General features: G+C 43.8%; 1 protein-coding gene across 3 annotated transcripts in view; it reads right to left on the reverse strand.

Moving 5' to 3' along the window:
* The window catches only part of LOC116511065 (putative RNA-binding protein Luc7-like 2), a 43058-nt gene extending 26144 nt beyond the window's left edge, over window positions 1-16914 (reverse strand). Inside the window, exons 1-2 of one of the 3 annotated variants that reach the window (XM_032220845.1) lie at window positions 16522-16914; window positions 14798-14887 (exon numbers count right to left, since the gene is read on the reverse strand). Coding sequence is in view for 1 of the 3 variants with exons in the window: in XM_032220843.1 (XP_032076734.1) it covers window positions 16522-16582 (61 nt within the window). In the remaining 2 variants the exon portion in view is untranslated. The remainder of the gene's footprint in view (window positions 1-14797; window positions 14888-16521) is intronic. The other 2 variants (XM_032220844.1, XM_032220843.1) reach the window with 2 other exon arrangements.
* Window positions 16915-20493: the final 3579 nt, after the last annotated feature.

Consider the following 20493-nt stretch of genomic DNA (forward strand, 5'->3'; position numbering starts at 1 on the left):
TGTTTTCTACAGCAAATCCTCCCTATATGCAGTATTTGGTTTTAGTAAACTTTAAAAAAAGAAAATCACTCCAATGGTTTCAACAATATATTTTTCTGTCAATTTTGTTCTACAATATACTGCATAGAAATTATATCTGCATTTATTATGTAACCATTCCTAAACACATTCTCCTTGCACTTAGTTTTTTTCAACTATAAATCAATTGCAAATAATTCTTTTTTGGATTAACAAGTAGTGGATACTTAACTACATACATTTTTATAAAACACTTTTACTTACAGAAATTTTAGTGTGATTTTTGTCTGGACAGGAGGAATGTGATTCTGGAGCACAAATTGAAAGAGATGCTGCCCGATTTGGTGGGATTCTCTTATTTCTGCAGTTTTTAGCAAAATCACAAACTATTTACATAGTCTTTGTAGTCACTTGTACAATGTCATGAAGAGAAGCAATAATGTATTTATGCCAGCTTATCCGCATATGTTCAAATCTTGATTCACACCATTATAATAATTGAGCTAATAAGAATGCTGATAGCTTGATGAGCAGCACTTCTATTAAAAAAAAGATGGGGAAAACACAACGTTCTCCAGGTACAGTTGAACTACAATCGTCATTTACTCTGACCCACATCATCAATAGTTGTACTTGGAGTTGTATGGCTATATTTCTACTTCAACGATGTATGGATATTTATAGATTCTGCTTCGTGTCTCAATGTATCTCTGTCTATAGCTCTTTAAACATTTGTCTATGAGACAGTTATATACGCTGTGTGCACAATTATTATGCAAGTATTGAAACTTGAATGCTTAGTGCTGGGGTCTGCAACCTTAAAAACTCAAAGAGCCATTTGGACCAATTTCCAACAGAAAACACTGGGAGCCACAAAACCTGGGTGGGTGTGGCCAAGGCCTAGCCAGGTTTTGTGGCTCCTGGTGTTTTCTTTTCTGTGGGAAATGACTGTTGGCTTACCTGAATGGCCGTTCTCTGGGTGCTGTGGGAGTGTCTAAGCATGGGTTAACTTCAGCTTGCTGCCCAAGTAATGAATTTAAATGTTTAGTGTAGCCACGCTTCCTGCTCCCTTTGGAAGTCAGTTTGAAAAACGAGGATGTGGAGTCCAGAAGATGTCGTAAGGTGGTGAACTATGTTGTCAGAAGAGGTGACTCGGCTCCACTAGATTACCCCAGGGTGGGGTTGGACACTCCGGCAGCGACCAGATAACGACCATTCAGGTAAGCTAACAGTCATTCTCCTAGGCGCTGCTATAAAGTCCCAGGGTGGGAAGCAGAGAGATCTCGTTGTTCTGGAGCCGCCAGGACCCGCTGCAGGACTCTCCTCCCAAAAGAGGCCTCCGCAGCTGCAAAGGAGCCCAATTTGTAGTTACGAATAAATGGAGATAGCGAGGTCCAAGTTGCTGCCCTGCATATTTCCTCGATGGGCGCCTGCATTGCCCATGCAGCTGAGGTCACGGCGCTTCTTGTGGAATGGGCAGTGATGTGAGGAGGAACTGGCCAGGCCTGATGTTCGTGGGCCAGCTTTATGCAGGCACGCAGCCAACGTCCGATAGTCGAGGAGGAAACCTTCTTGCCCATCGAAGCGGGCTTAAAGGAAACAAAGGAGGATTCGTACTTGCAGAAGGAGGCTGTTCTCTTCATGTATATGCGTATTGTCCTTTGTACGTCCAGTTTGTGCTAAACTCGCTTCCTGGGATGCGGGCAAAAGTCAGGGAGAATCACCTCCTGCGATCTGTGAAATAAGCTGTTAGCTTTTGGGAGGAAGGAAGGGTCAAGACGAAGAATGATCCTGTCCGGATACACAATGCAGAGGTCCTCCCTGACAGATAGTGCCGCCAGTTCAAAGATTCGTGAGCCGAAGCGATTGCAATTAGAAAGGCAGTCTTAAATGATAAGTGGCACAAAGTGATGGAACGAAGTGGTTTGAATGCAGCCGAGGTCAATGTCTGCAGAACTACCACTAGGTACCAAGTTGGTTACTGGTGGACCGTTGGGGGATGTAAGTTGGTAGCTCCTTTCAGGAAGTTGCGAACCCTGGGCTGTCTGCTGAGTGGCGTAGAGTCATCTCTGGACAAGATGGTGGCCCAAGCTTTGTCCAATCCATCTTGAAGAAAGTCAAGAATTTGTGGAATAATTGCTGCAATGGTGACAATTCGATGTGGCAGACACCAGGATGAAAAGGCAGTCCAGGTCACATCATAGATGCGCACCATGGAGGGATGTCTGGATGCCTGGATGGTGTGGATGACCTTGTCCAAGAAATTGTCTTGCCTCAGGAGGTCCCGCTCAAGTGCCAGACGGCCAACTGGAGCCACTGAGGGTTTGGGTGCTGAATGGCCCCCTGGCTGAGAGAGATCTGCTCCTGAGGAATGCATCAGCATTTGGTCACTGACATGTTGACAAAGTCGGCGAACCAGGATCGTCTCGGCCAGTGGGGTGCGACCAGTAGCACTTTGGCACCGGAGGATCTTCTTGATCACTGGGGAATGACGTTGAGAGGTGGGAAGGCATAAAGGAGCTGGAGGCCAGTGGCATCGGAGGGTGTCCACCCCTTCCGTTCCGGGGCACTGGAATCGTGAAAAGAACTGGGGAAGCTGCGTGTTCGACAGACTGACAAACAGATCTACCGCCGGAAGGCTGAATCTCTCGGACAGTGAAAGAGAGACGGATGAAGTCACCATTCCGATTTGCTGATCGTAGTTCTGCTCAGCCAGTCTTCAGATGTTCTCCCCGAAGATGTGATCCGCCTTCAGTGACCCAAGGTAGCGTTCGGCCCAATGCCTGAGAGCCTCTGCCTCCAACATCAGGGCCTTTGATCAAGTGCCGCCCTGTTGGTTTATGTATGCCTTGGTGGCAATGTTGTCCGTCAGTATTAGTATGTGTGTGCCCTTGACATGATGGCGGAAGTGGCGAAGCACCAGCCTGGCCGCCCTGAGCTCCAGCCAATTTATATTGTGGGCAAGCTCTGCCCTGTGTCACGTGAGTCTGAAAATGGGCGCTCCAGCTGTACAGGCTGGCATCTGTTACGACAAGACTCTCTGGATCCTTGAAGAGGGAACCTCTTTGCAGAGCTGGCAACTGCCACCACCTGAGCAATGTGATGACTCTCGGAGGGATGTTCACAATCCTTTTGGAATAGCTGGCCTTACGTCGTTGAACTGAAGAAAGAACCACTGGAACTCCCGTGCGTGCATTTGAGTCCAGGGAACTACTGCAATGCACGAGATCAGCTTCCCCAGCAGCTGGGATAGAGTCAGAATGGAAGCTGACCTGGACACCCTGATGCGTCGAGCAAGAGATGGTATGCTGTCTGCTTGTTGCTGCGTGAGAAAGACCTCGCAAATATTGGAGTCAATCACCATGCCCAGATGTTGAATTCTGGAGGTTGATGGAAAAGCCATGCCGTTCAAGGGTGCGCATGGTGAGATTGAGGTCCCGATGCACTTGTGGAACGGATGACAACAGCAGGAGTATGTCGTCCAGGTAGCAGAATGTCCTTGGGGCCGATGAGAGGCTGAACGGAAGGGCCCTGTATTGGCCCTGGGAGCTCTCTGAAAGCCTCCTACAAGCTATGCTCGGCCATTTTGGTGAAGGGGTGGGGTTTCGGGAGGCCAAAAATGCTGTATTCAGTGTATAAGAGGCACCCAGATTTTCAGCCTCTTTTTTCAGTGGAAAAGGGTGTGTCTCATACTCTGAAAAATACGGTAATTGAGTATGTTTGAATACATAGGATGAAGAGAAAGTCATCATGTGAGAATTAGTTCAAGTGTCAAGAGTTTTTTTTTTATTTAGACCAGTGATTCTCAACTTTTTCTTCACTCACAGGCTCCCTTTAAATACCTCTGGTGGCCACAGCCAATGGCGTCTTATACTCCGAAAAAGGAATTATAAATACCATCAACATAAAATGGAGCTTGCTCAGAGGCTGAAATTCACCAGGTAGATGAGAGGAAGAGTGTGAAGTAGAAGAGAGAGGTAAGGGAAGAAGAGAAGGATAGGAGAGGGGGGAAGAGGAGAGAAATAAGGAGTGGAAAAGGGAGAGAGGAAGGGGAAGTAGAGAAGAGAAGGACGACAGAAGGAAGAAAGGAGGTAGGGAGGAGGAGGAGAAAGGGAGAAGAAAGTGATGGATAGGGTACAAATATGATGTATGGAGAGCAATAGCAATAGCAGTAGACTTATATACCGCTTCATAGGGCTTTCAGCCCTCTCTAAGCGGTTTACAGAGAGTCAGCATATTGCCCCCAACAATCTGGGTCCTCATTTTACCCACCTCGGAAGGATGGAAGGCTGAGTCAACCCTGAGCCGGTGAGATTTGAACCGCTGAACTGCTGATCTAGCAGTAGCCTGCAGTGCTGCATTTAACCACTGCGCCACCTCGGCTCTTTAAGCAGAAGAGACAATAATTGTTTTGGGGAGTTGATGGTAAGACAAATTGATGTAAACATTTACAATATAATATGATGTTGGTTATGTAATAGTATACATTTGTTACGAAAATATAAAACTTTATAAATCAGAAAGAAAGAAAAACATCATGAAAAGGGCGTTGGTACTTACCTGATACGCCTCTTCTCATAGTGGGGGGAGGAGTATCCAGAATGGGATTGACCTTGTCCTCTCATGATTGGATGAGTCAGATAAGCTCTTTGGGCAACGCCCCCTGGCCAGCCGATATTCCCCATATTTGATGAAGAGCTCTATCCGACTCGTTGCACCATTCACTCCAGACTCTTAATTCAGTTCTTAGCTTTATCATCAACATCAATATTTATATAACTTCATAAAACAATGAACATAACACTTAGTCGTACAAACATAGTCAGGGAGGTACTGGATACTCCTCCCCCCACTATCAGGTAAGTACCCACGCCCTTTCTCCATAGTGAGAGGGGAGGAGTATCCAGAATGGGACGTACCAAAGCCTGCACGTCCCTAGGGAGGGAGACCCCTGAGGCTCCATGTCCCCCCCTCATGCCAGTTGAGGCATGGGCCCCGCCCTGTGAACCGCCTGCAACGCCCTGCGGCCAAAGAGGCTTCTGCCGAGGCAAGAGTCCAGTTCATAGTTCCTAGCAAAGGGAGAGGGGAAAGCCCACGTGGCTGCCCTGCAGATTTCGGCCAGGGATGTCTGCGTGGCCCAGGCTGTGGATGTGGCTACGCTCCGCGTGGAGTGAGCTGTGATATGATTGGTGTCTGTAAGCCCTGTGATTGGTACGCAGTGGCAATGCAGGTTTGCAACCACCTGCCTATTGTGGTGGAAGTCACCTCGTTATCCAGGACCTGGTTGGAAGGAGACAAACAAAGCTTCGGATTTCCTGTTTGGCCTGGTTCTCCTGCGGTAAATCCTCAGAGCCCTCCTTACGCCCAGAGTGTGCCACTTCTCCAACGGGTGAGAAGGGTCTGGACAGAAGTTGGGCAAATCAATTCTTGGGCTTGATGGAAGCAAGGGCCCACCCTGGGGATGAAGGACGGATCCAGTCGTAACCCCACCCTGTCTTGGTGGAAGACGCAGAGATCCTCCCTGGCCACTGGGTGAGACGGAGTCGAAGGTGATGGCCACCAGAAAGGCCACCGTAAGAGTCAGGAACTTAAGGGAAACTGTTTGTAAAGGTTCAAATGGAGCGCCTGTTAGAGCGTCCCCTATCCTGTGTAAGTCCCAGGAAGGGTACCTGAATACCGTGTGCGGTTTGGGGTTGGAAGTCCCCTTGAGGAATTGCCTGACCATAGGATGGTGAGTCAAGCTCTGGCTCCTGCCACGCAGGAGAATTGATGAGATGGCTGAAACCTGTCTCCTAATCGTGTTATGAGCTAACCCTCTGTCCCGGCCTGCCTGGAGGAAGTCCAGAATCTGAGGCACTGAGGACTGGATAGGATTGTACCCCAGGGAGTTACACCATGAGGCAAAGGCCCGCCACATGGAGCCATAGATACGCTCTGTGGAGGGTGTGCGGGCAGTCTGGATAGTCTGCATCACTCTGGGGGGGAAGAGGTCTTTCCCCAGGATGTTCTGCTCAAGAGCCAAGCGGTCAGCTGGAACCATTGAGGGCCTGGGTGCTCCAGCAACCCCCGGTTGAGGGATATCCTCTCCTGGGGGATTCCCCAAGGCCTCTCCACTGAAAGCGACTGGAGATCTGCAAACCACGGCCTCCAGGGCCAGTGAGGCGCCAACAGAACCCCTTCTACCCCCTCCTGAAGGATTTTCCATATGACCCTGGGGATCAGGGGTAAGGGCGGAAAGGCATACCGACGACCCCTGGGCCAGGGGCTTCGCAGAGCGTCCACCCCTTCTGCCCCCCGTGTCTGGTACCTGGAGAAGAACCTCGGGAGCTGAGCGTTGAGGGGCGTGGCGAATAGGTCGACTTCCGGGCGTCTGAAGCACTCCACCAGCTCCTCGAAGATTGCTGGCTGCAGCTTCCGCTCCAAATTGTCCACCTCGGTCCAGCTGAGCCAGTCGGCTCTGATGTTCTCTACCCCTGCTATATGTTCTGCCCTCAGCGAATGCTGTCTAAGATCATAGGCTATCTGAGGTGCTTCTGCGATCTCTCATAGTCGGACATCCCATTCTGAGTTTGTGGTGGGTTCTGGCATGGGGACCGGCCTGTCTGACTCTTTTCCCCCCGGCCATAAGGGTGCTATGATTCTATGGCTAGGATTAGCACAGAGATATTCTGAATGTAAACACAGAAGGAGTTCAATGGTCAGCCACTAGAGTGCTTGTAAAGATGAAGTGAGGGAAGATAAGGCTCACAATAAAGAAAGGCCTGCCGCAAAGGTAAAATAATAATAATAACAACAACAACAATAATGAAATAAAATACAAAAGGGGGCATCTTCCCACATGTTAAAAACAAGAAAGATTAAGGAAACGATTGGTCCCTTGCTGGGAGAAAGTGGCCAGAAGGTGACAAGCAGCAGTGGTAAGGGAGAACTATTTAACTCATGTTTGACATCTGTCTTTTTACCCAAAGGGATAAAACAGTCCAACCTATCAAGAACAGCATCCCAAAAATCAGATTAGGAACCCAAGATGAGATAGGGAAGAAATGGTAAATGAGCCCCTGTCTACCTTAGCCAAAGTCCAATTCCCAGGACTGGATGGGTTACACCCCAGGGGTCTGAAGGAACTGGCAGACGAGATCTCCAAACAACTGAACTATATCTACCAGAGATCCTGGAGTACCGGAGAACTGCTATAGGATTGCTGATGTGGGTCCCCCTCTTCAGAAAGGGAGAAAAACAGATCAAGAGCCCAAAGCCAACATGGGTTTGTCAAAAACAGATCATGCCAGACTAGCCATATTGCCTTCTTAGACACAGTGACACACTAGTGGACCATAGGAATGCCATCGATATAGTTAACTTGGACTTCAGCAAGTCCTGATAAGGTAGACCATAACCTACTACTAGATAAAGTAGAAGAATGTGGGTTAGACATTGTCACACCAGATGGCTTTGTAACTGGTTGACCAACCGGACATACCTGTACTCCTCGATGGAACTGCCTCTTCATGGAGGGAAGAATGCAGTGGAGTACCCCAAGGCTCTGTGTTGGGCCCAGTACTCTTCAACATCTTCATCAGTGATTTGAATGAGGGTGTTAGGTGTGTAAACTAACAGTTGGGTTAGCAATATATATGCCATGATAGTAGTATTGTTTCTTTAAGTACTGCTGTTATCTCAAGCAGTCATAAGAAGGAGCCAGAATGACTGTTAGCTCTCTGTTAAATGCTGATCAGTGGGGGGACTCATCAGATTTGCAGATGACCCCAAGCTGGCAGGAATAGCCAACACTCCAGAATACAGGCTAAAGATACAGAAGGATCTTGATACACTTGAACATTGGGCACTGTCTAAGAAAATAAGATTCAATGAAGTAAGGTTCTACCTTTAGGCAACGAAAATGAAGTGCACAGGTTCAGAATACCTTGCTCCACAGTAGTAACTGTGAAGGGGATCTTGGAGTCCTAGTGGACAACCCTGTGCAACAGCTGCCAGAAAGACCAACCCAGTTTTTGGCTGCATAAACAAAGGAATAGAATCAAGCTCCCGTGAAGTGTTAATCCCACTTTATAAGGTCTTGGTAAGGCCACACTTGGAATTCTGCATTCAATTTGGTCACCATGATGTAGAAAGGATGTGGAGACTCTAGGGAGAGTGCAGAGAAGAGCAACAGAGGGTATCAGGGGACTGGAGGCTAAAGCCTATGAAGAACGGTTGCAGGAACTGGGTAGGTCTAGTTTACTGAAAGGAAGGACTAGGAGAGACGTGATAGCAGTGTTCCAATATCTCTGGGGTTGCCACAGAGAAGAGGCAGCCCAACTATCCTCCGAGGCACTTGAGTGCAGAACAAGAAGCAATGAGTGGAAACTAATCAAGGAGAGAAGCAACTTAGAACTGAGGAGAAATTTCCTGACCGTTAGAACAATTAATCAGTGGAACAACCTGCCTCCAGACGTTGTGAATGCCCCAACAGTGGAAGTTTTTAAGAAGATGTTGGATAGCCATTTGTCTGAAATGGTATAGGATTTCCTGCCTAGGCAGGGGGTTGGGCTAGAAGACCTGCTAGGTCCCTTCCCACTCTGCTATTGTATTGCATAGTATTGTATTGCATTGTATTTTGCTCTTTGCCTAGTCACCCCCACCCTTGGAAGGCCTTCAGGGGTAATCTCTAACCTGATTGGAGGCTCTTCTGTCCCTCCATTGAGAGCTGCAGCCTTTAGCAGCCGGGCTGATTACTCCTCCCTCCTCTGCTTGTGTTTTTCCAGGCTGCAGGGGGCTGCCGTCTTGGGCCACGTGGGGCCTCTCCTCCCCCTTCTTCCCAAATGGCTCTGCGGGGCAAATACCATAGCCCTGCCCTCAAGAATTAGCCACAAAAAACACAGCTTGTGCTACTAAGAGCTGCTGGCCGGCCTCCTTCTGAGAGCCTTCTCCCCCCCCCCTTTCTCCTACTTAAAGGAGAGAGTTCTTAAGGGGGAAGCCTCTGGAATTCTCCTGTTGCTTGGCAATCAGAAAAGGGACAGAAACGGGCTTGCATACATCGTTAGGCAAGGTTGCTGTAACACCGGAGGACAAGCCGAAGGGGATCCTCCCCTGGGGGGAGGAGTTCTCAGGTTGGGGGGGTTCTTCCTGCAAGCCTTGTGGCAGCTGCCTCTGTGATTCATCTAGGAGGTAGGCTTGGGGGGGGGATTGATCCACTGCCTGCCTCTTTAACCTCCTTGATAAGCCTCCTTTTGGCCCTTTGCTGCCTCCCCCGCCCTTGGCTAATGCCTCTGCGATGGTTTCTCACTTTTTTAAGGACTCATCAGAGCCTCCGGTGGTGGTGTTGCTGGAGGGCTGAGAGCTGGGCTTCTGCCGGCCTCCTCTGAGCTGGTGGGGGCTGCCATCTTGGACCACGTGGTTTCAAGATGGCCCCCGGCTCCAAATTCAAAAAGCTCCTCTTTGCTGGAGCACATGGAAATGGCTTGTGCCTTTGCAGGCTGCCATGTGGCCGCTGCTGCCGCTAGAGGCTGTCTCTCTCGCCTCCCCCTGCCTCCCGCAGCTCTTTCTGAGCCTCTCCGGCTCTCACCTTGTTCACTGCTGATAGCTGCCAGCGCAGGCTTTCCAGGGCGTTTTAACAACCTGCGGTTCGTGGCTCAACCCCTGAGGGGAGCGGAGGAGTGCTCCTGCTCCTGAGAAGCCTCTGCGGCAAGGGCTTGCCTCTAGGAAGCATGTGCCCTGTCCTCCTGCTTGCCCGGCAAAGGTCCTCACTGAGTGACTCCGTCTCACCCAGTGGCCAGGGCAGCATGCCGCCCCAGGGGGCTTGTGGCAGTCCAGTTCTTGCAGGAGGAGGCTGTGCGCAATGTAGGGAGGCAGGATTCGCCGGGTCCAAGTTTATTTTCCTTAATCCTTTGTAAATTACTGGAGGTCCAGAGTGATGCAAGCTTTCCAGTGAGTGGATGAGTCAAATATGGGGAATATCGGTTGGCCAGGGAGCGTTGCCCAAAGAGCTTATCATCCAATCATGAGAGGACAAGGTCAACCCCATTCTGGATACCCTCCCCCCTCATTATGGAGAATTCACAGACTCCATGAACAGAAGACTTATGACTGTTATTGAAAAGAAGGGTGGGTATATTAGTCACTGATTTTTCTTTTTTGAAATGTCAGAAATATTTATTTATACATTTTGAGTTATTTGTTATTCTCACTAACAGATGCAAATAAATTAGCAAGATAAGCAAATTTTCATTTTTCATTTAGTTTCATAATAATTCTGCACACTAATATTTGCCCAATAATTGTGCATACATATTCTTCTAAGAAATCCAAAATCTCACTTTTACTTTCTTAAATATTTAGGTTTGAGGTTTGCTAACATTTTGGATTGACAGAGTATTGCAGTTGTTCAGTAATAAAATTAATCCTCCAAAACTTGCCTAATAGTTGTGCACAGTGTAGTGTCATAAACATAAATATGATAAAATGAGTAAGTGCATAAAGGCTCTTAAACAGTACACAAACATTCAATAGTCATCCATTAACTTGTGTATTTGGTACTGTACTGTATAGTAAGAAAACATTTTTTTAAAACCAAAAACGTTCATTTGACATGAACTTTGAAACCAGACAAATGCTGATTCAATAATAAAGGACTCCCAGAGCCTACTATTTCATTTTAAAGAATTGTGTTATGTTGTTTGTGTTGGTCTATATCAGTAGTGTAGTTTTCAATCTGTGGTCCATGGCCCACTGGAGAGGGTCCGATATTATCACAGGGGGTCTGTGAAGAAATGTTATGATTTAAATCTTGAGCTGTTTTGGCAGTCCATGGCCATGGGCTGTGGCCACCAGAGGTATTTAAAGGGAGCCCGTGGGTGAAGAAAAAGTTGAGAATTATTGGTCTTAATCATAAAAAACTGTGACACTTGAACTAATTCTCACATGATGACTTTCTCTTCATTCTACCGTGTTTCCCCGAAAATACGACAGGATCTTATTTTCTTTTTACCTACAAAATATGGCATAGGCTTTATTATGGGGGGAGGATTTATTGTTTTGGGGTTGCCGGGTGGCTGCTCTCTTGCAAGCGGGCTCCCAAAGAGCCGGGCACAGCCTCATGGGCAAATGGCTGTGTTGCACTGTAGCAGCAGCGCAACACAATAGCCATGAAGCGACCACGCTCATGAGCAGCCACCCGGCAAACCCTCTTTGCAGCTGGGCACAGCGCCATTCACTTATCTAGGGATATCGCCAAGCCGCGTGAGGGCCTGTTTGCCACCGCCCGGCTCCCGCGGCTTGGTATCTTCCAAATGCCAGTGAATGGCGCTCTGCATGGCTAGAGAGGGGGGGGGCGTTTGTGCAAGCAGCTGTTCCGCGCTTGCTCACCCCCCTCCCAGCCTCATGATGCATGGCCCAGCTCTCATTACAGAGCCAAGGCACCTCCGCTGTTGCTGCCAACTCAGCCTGGCGGCGGCAGCAAAAGTACCCTGGCTCCATAATTAGAGTTGAGCCATGCATTGGGAGATGAGTGAGCGAGAGCGGAACAGTGGAACGATATGTATTCAAGCATACTCAATTACTGTATTTTTCAGAGTATAAGACACACCCTTTTCCCTCAAAAAAGAGCTGAAAATCTGGGTGCCTCTTATACACTGAATACAGCATTTTTTGCCTCCTGAAACCCAGCCACCTTCACCAAAATGGCCGTGCATAGCCTCTAGGAGGCTTTCAGGGTGCTCTTGGGGGCTGGAGAGGGCAGAAATGAGTGAAAAACGGGTTGTTTTTTGCTCAATCCCTCCCCCCCCCCGGAGTGCTTTACAAACTTCCTAAAGGCTATGCATGCCCTTTGTTTGACAAAAATGGGCTGTTTTTGGGAGGTCTGCAGAGTGCAAAAACTTTTTTTTAATTTGCCTCTTTAAAATCTTGGTGCGTTTTATACTCCAGTGCATCTTATACTCCGAAAAATATGATAGGTTAGATAAGTAGAATTCTTGTACAGAATTAGAAAACCATATATAGAAGATATTTTTCATTTACCTTGACATCCTGCACTTTTAAAGCTAATTTCAAGGTTTGAATACTATCTCACTTCCTCCTGACTTTTGATTCAATAGTCATATAGCTTACTCATTTCAGTGCCCTGAAGATTTCTGACATTGATTTTTAAAACTGCTTTTTCTGATGTGCAAATCAGAAATTTCTGTCTTGCCATCTTCAAACTTTGTATCCTGTCCCTCAGTGACAGATCCTTTCAGATAATTATGGGAAACAATGTTAGCAAGCTAAGAAGACTCAACAATGGCCTTCCATAAGGTTCTGTACTGGCATCCACACTGTTCAATATTTATGTCAGATAAGCCAGCTCCAAAGGGGCGTAAATTTGGATATGCAAATGACCTGGCCCTAGCAGCGCATGATAAAATTTTTGAAGTTTTGGACTGCCTCCTCTCTGAGGACTGAAGTCCCTGGGAAAATTCTTTGCTGACTGGAGATTCATACCCAGTGTCAGCAAAATGGTGTTCACCTATTTCAGTCTCAACAACAAACTCGCCAATGCCACCCCGAAGGCCTACCTAAATAACAACTTACTCCCTTATGATCCTCACCCCAAATATCCCAGAGTAACTTTGGATCGGACTTTCCTATAAGAAACACCTAGAGAACATGTCTGCTAAAATCCATACCAGGAACAATTTACTCCAGAAACAAAGAGGATCCAGATGGGGAGCCTCAGCCTCTACTCTCAGAATATCAGCACTAGGGTTAGTCTACTCCACAGCTGAATACTGCACCCATTTGGCTTAATGACTGCCACGCTAACAAGATCTATACTAAACTAAACGATACAATGAGGATCATAAGCGGTTGCATAAAACTACTACTACTTGCTGGCACCCCGCCTTGAGTGAAGGAGTACAACAAAATTTTGAAAAATCTACTTCCTGTGCACGCTGATTGTCCTCATCTATCAATTGGCAGACTTAAATCCAAGAAGCCCTCTGTGGCACTTGCTCAACAGCTGTATAACAACTTCGATATCAACACAGAGTGGAAAGCCAAATGGGCTACTGAACGCCCAGATACAAGCAGTTACGTAGATGACCCAATAGAAAAGGTGTCAGGTTTTGACCTTCCTCACCAGCATTAGTCAACTCTGAACAGGATCCGTACCCAACATGGAGTCTGCCATGACTTGTTGTTTAAGTGGGGTCTTGTCTGTATCCCTCAGTGTGACTGTTGTACTTGACAAAATATCCATCACATTGTGTCCGAATGTCCATCAAGCGCTTACATCGACCCAATGTCTATGGAACCCTGACAGTTGGATTTTTTCAACAAAGACCACCCTGACCTTGAATGGCTGGGTGGACTGGACATTAACATTTGAACCACTATAAGTCCATGTATTTGCCATACGCTAAATAAATAAACAAACCTCTCCTTATTTTCATTTTTCTCATGGACGTGGAGATGGCAGAAATAGTCTTACAGAGATGTGAAGTTGTTGTGTCCTCTTCATTTCTGCTATTTCAATAGCTATAGCTACCAAAGTTTCCCTGCTTTAATACTTTAAATTTATCCTTCCTCCTGACTGGAGATATTAAGAAGTAATGTATTTCCAGTTGTTCTTCATTTTGAGTTATCAAAATTATCTCCTTAAAATCTCTTTAGCCCCTTTTTTCAGATGTTTTTCCAAGAGTGCTAGCAACTGTAATGTTTTTCAGGCAAGCCATTTCCATCTCAGAAACAGAACTGCTAACAGACGCCAGAGCTAGAATGTGTGGTCAGGAGGTTTGATTTATGAAACACTACAAATGGAATTATCAAAGGAGAAAGAAAGGGAAAAAAACTTTTCTTATATTGATATTTCTTCCAACAAATATTTCACAATATCCTTTGGTGAAGTGCAAAGTATTTTCTATCTGGAAGTCTTCCTTCTACTCATCTATAAGATGGAGAGAAGTGTGTTCAGTGCATGTAAGCTGTAAACAAAGGTCTACTGAATGGAAAAGTAAAAATACTAGAAAAGATTTAGTAAAGTCTAGCATCCAGCTTTAAATTGTCAGACGATTATCATATGTAGAAAAAAAATTGATAGAAAGCCTGATTTGATTTCTAGCTGATTGGAAGACCTTCTTGGCAATGACAGTTAGGACGGCATTTGTAGAAGCCTTGGACAACCCAACTGATTCTTCAGGAGGCTCTAAACAGTTTACATTTCCTAGAGAAAAAGGACGCCCTTTGGGAGGAGGAAGAGATGGGATACATTAGTAGCAAGTGTAGCAAATAACCACATATGGGCTTAAATTACCATGCACAAAATAACAATTCATTATAGGTAAAATGCCAAATAATTGCTGGGAGTTCATATACCAATGAAGATACTATTCTGAAGTGGCATGTATCCTGTTTTTCCAACTGCGGATGATGAAAACAGGGCAAGCAAAGCTATATATTCAAACATGAAATACAGTCTTTCAAAAACAGAGAGTATCATGTGAATCAACTACTACTGAATAAGCAGACTGTATTGGGAGCAAAGGGGAGGCAGATACATGGAATGAAATGGCCTATTTTAAGAAAAAAGTGCAAAAGGAGTCATTTCATGATGATACATCACTGAGTTCCTCTGAGCCCTTATAGATTGGAATAAAATTACCAAAACATGTTTAGAGTCATATGTTCCCAAAACATACCCCTTCACCTTAAATATAACACAGGGTTGATACTTTGAAAGTTGCGGTCTTAATGGAACACTCATGTATGATCAGATTTTCCACAATATAAGTGTAGAACTCACAGTATCAGCAGTTTTATTGGGCAGATAGATTTTTGATGATGTCCAGCTGCACTGGTTTTATGTTCTACAATCTCGGAAGCCTGGATTGTTCTGTATTAGAAGAGAGGGTCCTGATTTTGCATCTCCTTTGGTCATCACTCTCATAGATTGTATACAAGAAGGTAGCAGTAGAAAATATCTTAAGAGATATGCAGCTCACATTAAATATAAGTAGTAGTAAAGTTGTCCAGATTCCCATGAAACCTATCAGACAGCAAAGTGACTGTTCAGTGTTGGAAGGGCAGCAGTTATAAACCTCGAACCATCTGCTTGGCCAATTTCTATCACATATGTTAGGCTACATGGTTCATTGTGTGTGTGGCATTGACACCCTGATCCAGTTAGTAGGAGTACAAGAAAATTTGTAGCAGTTGCTTAATATTAGTGTTGGAATACAGGAGATGCTTTAAACTAGTTAGAATAAAAAGGAAGAGACGGTTTACTAACTGATAAATTAATTATTACATTTCCAAAGGATAAAAATAGGAAGCCATGCACACTAGAAATTCTCCATCTACTACCATCCTATCTTTGTAAAGTCCCAAGGTGTGAATCCTAGATTTCATCTTCCCACTTCTTTCAGTCAATGGCATGATGGCTATTGATTTCACAGCTTTAAAAGGTCTTTGTCATCTGTCTCTTGTTTACAAAATAACTTTTTGGGGAATGAATCAGATTCCTATCTTGCCAATTTCACCCTTCTATGAATGACTAAAAAAACACTTCCAAGCAAAACACAATGCTGGAGATCACTGTATTTTACTTACATCAAAAGTTATGATCATTTTATCTGTGTGATCGTGTGTGATTTTTTCCCTAAGGGAAAAACTCATTAATCTGTGTAAGCAGAATCAATATGGGAGAAATTTCTTAAGATTAGTCTATGACAGAAGAAATTTTAAGCTTCTTTTGTTTACATACATTTTATGCAACATTTTCCCTTTTTTCCACTACATTGCTTCATAATGTGTTCACAAAAGGGACTGAAGTATTTATTGCAGAAACTGCTTTAAATGCTATTCAGAAATAAATGGCTCGCCACAAATATACCTGTTCTGTCAAAGTAAACTCTTCAAAAAACAAATTCTTGTAAAAAAAATAATTCATTTGTCAAGAAATGTGTTACAGACACACACATATTCTAATCACACTGCTTAAAATAAGCCACCTGAAATATTTTAATATCAGGGATACGAATTAACTTGAAATGCTGGTTTGGGTCAGATTTCCAGTACCAAAATATGAGTGCAGCAGTAGCAACAAGCTGAGCACCCTTTTTCCTTTCTTCTAATCAGGTAAGTCTGCTGACAAAAAATAGAATGGGCACAATTTCACATTTCGGTGCTAATGAAGACCAGATCCTTTTGCAAGAATAGTATGAGCTTACCCCTGTCACACTCCTAATGCCCTAGAAACAAAGATATTCATCCTTCCGTTACCGAATACACAACTCTTTCTCCCGTTTCCTGAAACGAATCGTACACCCAAACCTTCCCTTTATATCAGTGCCGATATAACCCGGCCTCTTAGTCTCTCACCCTTGTCTGAGGCCCGCCCCTAATGGAGAGAGGAAAAGAAAATCGAGACACAAGCCCTGCCAATCATCACTCGGGGCCTTTCTGCTTTTCCGTCAACATGCCTCCGGGAGGTTTCCCTAGCTTGGCTAGTAAGCAGCAGATTCTTACCGTCGCGGGAGGTGCCCATGAGTTGGTCCAGCATCGCGCGCATCTGAGCCTGTGCCGACATCCTGAAAATGCGCGGGGCCCGAGTGGGCCGGCCAAATCCGTATAAACCCCGCCCACAGCGGCCTAGAAGATAATCGAACCTGACGCTGCGGTCGTTTCTCTCAGAGGCCACCTAAGGCGGAAGCAGGATTCTTTTTTTTCCCCCTCGCTGAGCTCTGGGTAGTTACAATGGCGCTTGCACCTTCCGTTCTTGTCGAAAAGGAACAGATAACCGCCTCGCGCCCGGCGTTACCTCACGACCGCGACTACCCCGCGCACCCGACCTCTCCACGCTTGCCTCCAGCGGCGTACGCGCGCTGCCTGGAAGTAACGGACATCCGTGCGCGTGCGCTTGTCTCCCGCCTATACTTACTATTAGTTTCCTTCTGATTGGCTAATCTGGAAACTGAATCAGGCAGGAGCGTCGGCCTCTCTGCCTTGGCTGATTGGGCTGACGAGTTCCTTATTCCTTTAGATTCGCATAGGAGGTGATTGGTGGCTCAGCATGGTCTCTTTTTGTGACGTAGTTCTCTTCATTTGGATCGCAACGCAACACGAGCCTTTCATTTGTTTATGTCGGAAGTAAAAAAAAAATTCTTCTGGTAAATACTTCCTAAATAACTTTATTTGTGGGTCTATTTACTAAAGCTATCGAAAGAGAAAATATAAGCAGAAACTGGGAGGAATGTTGGCATGGTATCCCACATTCTTTTTTATTAAAAGATTTTTTATTTTTATTTTTCAAAACAGGCACAACACCAAAAATCATCTTTACATACTGTAGAAAGTGTATCAGTTGGTTACAAAAAAATTTCGCGCATTTCTTTCACAGTCATCCATGATTCATATTAATTCTAGTATTTTTAATCAAATATATTTGTACATATTACCGTCATCCTACCCCCAATCTCGTTTGACTATAATTGTTTAAACATCCTTCATCATAAAACATACCAAAACTCAAGACATAACCACATACTGGCATCTCATTTGCTATTTCTAGTATCCCAATAACACTATTCCTTATGGCCTATTCTAGCTAAACATCAATAAAATTTAGTAACAAAGATTTCTAATCTTCCTTTCCAAATCACTGTTTACAATTTACATCCAATTTCCCCATGTTGTACCCATACCTATATATATATTGTTATCATTATCTCTCCTTTATTTGACTATATCCATTATCACAATTTAGTTCTTTTTATTAATCCTTATATGTAACCAAACCATTTCTCATCTTCCTTTCATAGGTACCATTCAATATTCATATCCAATTACTACTTGTTATACCAATACATATGTATACATTATTATCATTTTCAATTGTTTATTTAACTCTATCTATTGTCACTAAATTTCACTAAGTCCAACTAGTTTTAGATTAAACACTTTCATCTATTAGCCTGTATCTTTCCAGTATCAAAACAGTCTCATGTCTTCTGCCATTCGTGGCATCAGTCCTCTAATCATCTCTTTAATCAGGTTTGTATGCACTCTTCTTTGCAACTCCTTGTTTATTGATTTTCTCATGCAATTTCAACGCCCTTCTACTTTTTCCTTAATCAGCTTGTCTTTAATTGCCAGTGTTATCGATGATGTTACTAATAAAATTTCTCCCTTTAAATCCATAAGTTCTTTTATTTTTTCTTCTTCTGGGTCTTGCCATCTAGGGTAGGGTTCCTATCCATCTAGTTCCCCTTTCCATATTCCATTTTTTTCCATTTCCAGACAGAAACCATTCACCATAGATGTCAGCAGATTTGATTTATTTGTAGTAATTTTACTCTTTACTGCTTGGGACTCTACCCTCTATTTTTCCCATTTGATAAGCATCTCCATCCTTTTCATCATATTTTTCTATTAGGTGCTCTAATTTTTCAAACATTTTCTCAAATGTATTTGATAATTTCTGTATTGCAAACATTATCTCTTGCAAGGTGAGTTTCTCTCTGTTGTTGGAAATAAGCCAGTTTCCAGCTGTTAAAACGCTGCTGCTCTGAGTTGGAAGATTTTTACAAGGTTACACCCAGGTTCACCATGAGGTCTCTGGTTAAGGATATACTTCAAAGGAACATTTGTATAAATAAATGGTGCTTTACTTCTTATCACTTTCTATAAACAAATTGTGAGATTTTAAAGTTTCAGGCCAGAATAATCAGTAGTGAAAGTAAAAATATTTTGTTTTCAGTGCTCAAGTTTCCAGTCTTCAAGTAGCAGTTATCTCTCCCTTTGTTGTTACAATTGTTGCAATTCTCTTTGTTCTTTTTGTATCTTTTAATATTCCAAGTTTTAAAAAAGGTCAAATTCTTACATGAAATAGAGAAGAGTAAAAGACACATGTAGTGATGAATAAGTTTAGTCCATAGGTTGTGAAAGTAATAGTAAAATTTTTAGAAGAAAACTTGATCCACTCATTTCAAACGGTTTGCATAAATTCCATCCATGAAAATAACATTTAAAAATTAAGATAACACACTGACCAAAACCATCCAAAACTTAATTCCACCACTTATTTCTTTTATTCTTAGATTTAAATTAGCTTCAAGTTTTTTATAGGCAGGCTCTTTTAAAATGGATAAAAATTCCTCACCAGCTATAAACACTTTATCTTCCGTTTGGAGTCGTCCCTACTTCATCAGCCTGGGGGCTGAGCTTTTAACGCCAGCTGAAAGATCTTCTCCTGCATCAATCAGGGACTTTGCGATGTCCCTGTGATCAGCAGAATGTAATCTTCCTGTTCACCATCTCTACGGGATGGTTTAGGTCCGATTGAACCACCCAGCGAAAAAAGTATTGGCGGCGATCTCGGAGCATTGAGATCAGGTGACCATTTCGTAGCGACGTACACTCCTCCCTCAGCATGGTATCCCACATTCTTGTGTTCTCCATAAACCTATAGATTTATTGTACGATTATTGAATAAGCTTTCGTAGGCCACAGTCCACTTCAGATGCATGTGCAGGTAGTTCTCGACTTACAACATTTCATTTAATGACTTCAAAGTTAAAACAGCAGTGAAAAAAGGGACTTATGACCGTTTTTCACATGATCCTTGCAATATCCACGTGGTCACACGATCAAAGTTCAAACACATGGCAACTGACTCATTTATAATGGTCCCAGTGTCCCAAGGTCATGTGATCACCTTTTGTGACCTGACAAGCAAAGTCAATGGAGAAGCCATATTCACTTAACAGCCATATTAGCAACTTAACAACTGCAGTGATCATTTAACAACTGTGACAAGAAAGGTAAAATGGAACAAAACTCATTTAACAAATGTCTCACTTAGCAAGAGAGATTTTGGACTTAATTATAGTCGTAAGTCAAGGACTAACTAGTCCTGAGAAGGAATACAAGAAATACACACACACAGAGGGAAGAGAAAAATTATTAAAGGCAATGAGAAGCAGAACTGCCTATAATTAATTACTACAAGTAGATCTGAATTAGTGAATGAATCCCACAAAATAGGATTATTCACATTATTTAAAGTTTCATTTTCTGTGGAAAATATGGTAACTGATTCCAGTTTGATGGAAGAGGAAAAATATTTAAACATTCATTTTATATTAGATATAATAAAGAATAAAAAGAATTAAATTTAAATGGATGGATAGCAAAGTCATTGAACAATTACAGAAAGCAAAATAAAAACTAAGAATTCTAAATATCATTTCTAAAAGCTTACAGACAAATACATCTTTGTCTCTCAAAATATTTTAGTAGAATAAACTGTAGTTTTTCTTTAAATCTTCATACGTATTCTGATAGACGCAGAATGTTTTATCCACACCTTACTTGCATATTTCAATTGAGGTTAGGGTCAACATTCATAATTTTTTTTGCTTTTTGAGCTCTGCAGCTCAAAATATATATTTACTTTCTATGACATAGTACCATTTTCCAAGGACTAAGTCATCCGTTTCT

The sequence above is a fragment of the Thamnophis elegans genome, chromosome 7 (genome assembly GCF_009769535.1).
Source record: "Thamnophis elegans isolate rThaEle1 chromosome 7, rThaEle1.pri, whole genome shotgun sequence".
NCBI lineage: Eukaryota > Metazoa > Chordata > Lepidosauria > Squamata > Colubridae > Thamnophis > Thamnophis elegans.